This window comes from Eriocheir sinensis, chromosome 10, assembly GCF_024679095.1.
Source record: "Eriocheir sinensis breed Jianghai 21 chromosome 10, ASM2467909v1, whole genome shotgun sequence".
Lineage (NCBI taxonomy): Eukaryota > Metazoa > Arthropoda > Malacostraca > Decapoda > Varunidae > Eriocheir > Eriocheir sinensis.
The window spans coordinates 4,831,013-4,837,012 of NC_066518.1; the positions used below are offsets into that span (position 1 = coordinate 4,831,013).

Consider the following 6,000-nt stretch of genomic DNA (forward strand, 5'->3'; position numbering starts at 1 on the left):
AAAGCATTATGCTTGTAAAAAGTTTGCATAATATTTATTAGGTTCTGCAGATTATACAATCATCTCTTGATATTTGCAGATTTAACCCTTAATTGCCCAAGTTATCTTCAGTTTGTTGAGAAAAAAAATTCTGTCTTAATTTTAAGAGTTTACAGTGAACTTTCTAAATATGACCTTTCATATAGTAGAAACACATTGCCAACAAATTTGTCCTATTTTGCTTGAGAGAGGATATCCCAAGGACACAGTGATGTGTTATGTTCAAATAAAATGTTCAAAACTGTTGGTATAATTATATTTTTCTCATGAAATATAAATAAATGTAAATTTATCTTCAAACATTTATTGTAATTAACATTTTACATCTTTCAATAGATCATTTTCTTTCTCATACAGTATATTTCTTTCAGTTCCATTGTAGGTTACATTTGTAATAAACATATTGAGAAAAAAAATTTACTTTGCAGAAGAAAAAAAAAACATCCTTCAATATATGACATTTTCTTAGGCAGTGTAAGTCCACAAAGCAGTTGTTGCTTCTATTCAGGCACATGCACTTTATGCAAAGTATATTTGTTTTTCCACTGCAACCGTGGCTGCTTCTTGCATGGTCTTCAGATGTTTTCTCTACCTTGGGTCAGTAACCAGTATTGTCCAACCATACCAGTGCTTCAGGCTGGGCCCTTGTTGGTCTTTTTGCTCATCTTGCCTTTGCAGAAGATGGCCTCCCTCCTTTGAGAACACCTACAGGCTTGCCAGGCCTCAATATTGCAACTGCTAGTTTTAGTTTGAAATGTTGCTAGTTGTGGAATCTCAGATCTTGGGAGTTGCAAGTTACTTGTATCTCTCCTATGCAGCATCCAGCTGTTTAGTCACCATGTCCAACATGTGGAATATGATCCTATGATAAGTTTTTTTTATTTTACTGGGCTCCTGTAGAGCTGTGAGGCAGTCTAGTAGGTTTACACTCCCCATACACTTGTGACTTTAGGACATGGTATTTCTATCATCTTCTAGCTTTTGAACCTTGTCTAGAAAGAGTGCTCACAGGATTTGCTTTTGATAATTTTGATACAATACTAACTGCCTTGTTATCAAACCATTTCATGTATAGCCTATATTTGAAATCACCATTTCCTCATGAGTCCCTTCTTTTTTTCATCAAATTCTTATAACTGACCTTTGCTTTTGTTCACACACACACACACACACACAGGGATCATTCTAGTACTTTGGTGTTTTATGTCATGAAAAAAAAAACAATTCTAATTTTCCCTACACAGTGTCGTATCAGCACCACTGCCATGTTCCTGATTGGATGAAAATGTCACCAATGTTAACCCTTTCACACACCAAAAGTTTAACAAGTTTTTCTTTCTACTGCGACATCTGTCTGGGGCTCCCTAGGGGGCCTCACGAAATGGCCTGACCGTGCGGAGAATTTTTTTTATCAAGTTATTGATTTCACCCACAAGTATTCTTTTTTCCTGGCAATATTGTATATCGTTGGTTTTGGAAGAGATTATTCTGCCTTATGAAAGAAAAAATATCAAGAAATGCAAATAAATAGCAAAGTTTACCGACTCTGAAAAAACAATTTAAAGGGACAACAGTCGCGCTCACAGGCTGCCTGCTGAGAGGCAACTAAACCACGGGCAATTATCACTTCAAATCCAACGACACGAGAGTTGACAATTAGTTTATTTATAGGTCCTCTGAATTCCTCTTAATCCTCTTCCATTTCCTCTTAAGAGGCTTAGAAGAGGATTAGGAGGAAATGGAAGAGGAGTAAGAGGTTTAGAAGAGGACTAACCCTTTCCACACGGTGGTGCCGTTGGACGCTGACGTCGGCGTCGCCGGAGTGAAGGGGTTAATGTGTGATTCATTGATAGCAGTTATATCAGGAGAATTAAATAAATTCACTTACTCGTCCCTGAATAACCTTTCCTAGCATTGTTTGTGGAGGGGGGTACTATGTGGTGGAAGGAATCAGTAATTGCCATTACATATAGATTGCTTTCCTTCCCCTTTGGCTAAGCTTAAAGAGCAATCTAATGTAGAGTGAGGAATTTTCCACATGCTCATTAACAGTACACCTGACCATCAGTTTTCAAGGGGTATGTTGTCATTCCTTGTGATGATGCCTTGATGGAGAAAAAAAAAAAAAAAAAAAAAAAAAAAAATCATTGTCATAATAATAATACAGTATACCCTCCATTTAGTGTGTGTCTTTTTAAGGATTTGTTTATAATGTGCCCTTGAGCTGATTTCACACACGCATACACTACTGTAGTAAGAGTAATGATGATAATGAGATTGCTTATATTTTAGCCCCAAGATCTTTGCAAACCCCACATCTTACAGGTTTCAAGCAGTCACCACAGGGCAGGGATACAGATCTCTCAAAGAAGTTATGATGGGTCTTTCTGTGCTGTGTTTTTGCTGGGCAGTTGGATTACATCTTGTGTGTTATCCCTTTGGTGTATCTGAGGCATACTGAGTATAGGGAAGGGGGATTTGCTTCTACAACCAATGGTATATTGAAGCAATGTGTCATGTTATGGGAAGGGGCTTTATTATTTAATTCAACCTTAAAGTCCTGTATCATCTACAGGGCCAAAGAGTATGTGAGATATTGAAGAATGAAGAACTGCGACTGACGATGGAAGAGGAAAGGGTCCGCAATGAGAGAAGTGCCCTCATAAAGAAGCTGGCCGCAATCATTGGTGGTAAGAATTAGTAATTTTTTTATGTCTTAGAGACTTAACTGTACTACATGTGTTTGCTCACTTACAGTAGTCAGTTTATGTTTCTGAGTCCCATGATTAATATCAATGAAAACTGTATCACTGAAGATCTGTGACATGCTTGTTGGTGGATCTTACCACCAAGTACTATATTTTTATAAACTATTTCCCAAGATGATTCGTCATAGCATGGGTGACCATTATTTTTATATTTTCTAACTGCAAAGGACAACTCTGGAAGAAAGAAAAAAGGCACTGAACTAAGAAGCTTTGCCAAGGGAAACAATTGATACATTTGCATTTATTGTCAGTCTTTTCCAATAGTATTGATTTATATTGCATTAGATTTTAAGCTGTTGGTTTATTGAAGAATGGCTGCATATTATTCTCTGAAGTTTAATATTCAATATTGCAGGAACATCACTAACCTGTCTTACTATATTTGAGGAGTACTAAAAAAAAAAAAAAAAAAAAAAAAAAAAAAAAAAAAGTCATGTTCCTTGACCACAAACTTAAACCCAGAAATGTTACTCCAAAATGCTGATCTTTCACCAGTGTAACAAATATTTATGTACTGCTACAGTAAGATTACTGAACAAAAACAGAAATCAGGCTTGGTTAGCTTAAGGTTACCTGGTCTCTACTATTTGGAAAATGATACTAATAATCCCCCTCAACTAGGTAGCTAAGACCATGTAGTTTTGTTAGTTCCTCTCTCACCAAGAAGCTATGATGAGCTGGGATTGAAATTGTGACCTCTGTAGAAAGGCAAGCACCAAACCTACTTGAGCTAACTGGCCCCCATACTGTTTGAAAAATAATATGAAGGTTGCTATTTGAAGGCGGAGGAAATTGGAAGCATTGAAGACAAACTTATACATGCTCATATTTCAACACTATGTTCTCTGTATTGTGTTACTCATTGCTTAATAGAGGTCTCATATTTCATTTTAATGTAGCTAATTACAATATTACTGTGCCTACAGACTCCACTGAAGAAATCAAATTGAAGTGGAGAAAGTGGGTAAGGGAAAACATGCAGAACCCCACAGCAAAGCAGGTGAGTGCTTCTTGTTAACTGTACACCTCTCTCATACTGTGCACCTATGTATGTACATGAACAAAGGTTTCAGCATTTTCATTGTGCTTACTGCTTTGTATTTTGTGGCACTTATTTATTTCATACCCCATACATTTTTTACTGTCCTTAATCTGCTTCCTGAATTGCTTCAAACAAGTTTACTCCTCTTTAGTGAATCATCATACTAGTACAAAATATAGATAAAAAAATGTAGTGGAATCCTGCAACCAACAAGTAATAATATAAAGTAAATAAAGAAGCATTGTAACACGCCTTGCAGATATTCAAGACTGTTTTCATAAATTTGATTATTCAAAATGAATTGTCTAATACATAATATGTAACTCCATATTTTTGTTCATTTCCAGGCATTTGAACTGACCTGGCAACCATTCTGCCTTGAGAAAGATATTTTGAATAATGCTCTTGAGGTAGGTGCATTTTTGTTTTAGACAGGAGATAGTCTCCTTTATACATGTCTTATTATGATTGTGGCAGATTTTTTTTTGAATTCTTATAAAATTTGAATTTTGTATTAAGAAAATCCAACATTCAGTCCCCAAGAAAACTCACAACGGAAATGTTGAGTTGGTGTTTAGACATTATGAAAAAAGTTTCAGAGAAGTCACTGTAATTTCTCATGTGTTAACAAGATGGGATTATAGGTCAGCCAAAGAAATTATTTGCTCAATTTGCATGCTGACGATGCCCCTTGAGAAATGAGCCAGGAACCCAGTGACTGAGTCTGCAAGTGACTGACAGCTGGTTAAAACTATCATTAATCACTGCTGGAAATGTGCTTGGTTTGTCTCATCAATGTACTTTGACTAATCAATGGAGTTGGTCTTTAGTACACATGCTTCGGATTGAAATGTGATTCTTGGAAAAGATATTAGTATAACATTTATGTGCTCATTCAAATGCAATCACTTAAATATTCTATTTTGCTATAAAGTTGAATCATATAATAATAATGATGCAGTTAAAAAGTCGGTGAGAATATCACCAAAATTTTCCTCAATAGCATGATTTTTTTTTTTATCGTTTGAGGTTCACCTGTTTATAAATTTTGTTGGATAATGTGCATGTTTGAGGGTCTTATCATAAATATTTTTATTTATTCAATGATTTTCCAATAATTTAAGGCAATTATAGAACATGACATGCAAAGGACAACAAAATTGAGACAAATATGTCAGTTTTCCCAGCAAAATACTTAAGCTTTGATGTCAATCAGTTAATCAAGAGAAATTATTCCTTTATGACCATTGATGAATTGTCAGTAAGGTTGCAATTATATTATTCTTTCAGTTATATAATTAAAAATGATTGGTGTTTAGCTTGCATACCTATTATGAATAAAGATTGTATTTACCTGCCATATTAGGCAAAATTTTGTATTCAATTAAATTAGTTTTTATTGGAAAGGGGAAGCAGGAAACTAAGCATTCATGGTCTGGGCTGTACCACCCTCCAAGCCTCTCTAGTATCCACTGAATACACTTATGGTCTAGGCCACCACCCCACTGCTTTTGATACCCACTGGATGCACTCATGGTCTGCCTTCAGAGCACACTATTTTTCCTTATGGCTGCCATTAGGCATTCTCTCAGTCAGTTATTATACTTAATTTTCCATCCTTATTGTCCTCCTCGAGGAGGGCAATAATATTTTTCTTGTTCACACACACACACACACACACACACGGACACACTGCCAACCTGGCAGTCTCAGTGCCACGCAGTCCATTGTCAAGTGTACTGTGCGGCTATACAGACAACACACACAATAAGAAAACTATTCCTACGTCTATTAGGTTCGTCGCTATTATTTTGTTTTTTTAATTTCTGACGCTTATAACAGACTTGGCATTAACGGACTAAGTTCCCCCCAACTAGTCCATCATATCGAGGGTCTACTGTATATATATATATATATATATATATATATATATATATATATATATATATATATATATATATATATATATATATATATATATATATATATATATAGTCGTCAACTTATGACCAATGCAACTTATGACTGACCAACTTTACGACTGCTGGTACGACAATTTCGGCCCCAGCTCCTGGTCCTGCAAGGAGCTGGAGCCGCTTGCATTCCGCAGCTCAGTTAGAAACAGCCATGGGATCAGCACACTTCCTCCTA

The 6,000-nt window shown here is 35.8% G+C and overlaps 1 protein-coding gene across 1 annotated transcript in view; it reads left to right on the plus strand.

Annotated features, from left to right (window-relative positions):
* The window catches only part of LOC126996339 (mucin-17-like), a 36,213-nt gene extending 32,009 nt beyond the window's left edge, over nt 1-4,204 (plus strand). The window contains exon 13 of the mRNA XM_050856709.1: nt 4,197-4,204. Coding sequence (XP_050712666.1) covers nt 4,197-4,204 — 8 coding nt within the window. The remainder of the gene's footprint in view (nt 1-4,196) is intronic.
* Nucleotides 4,205-6,000: the final 1,796 nt, after the last annotated feature.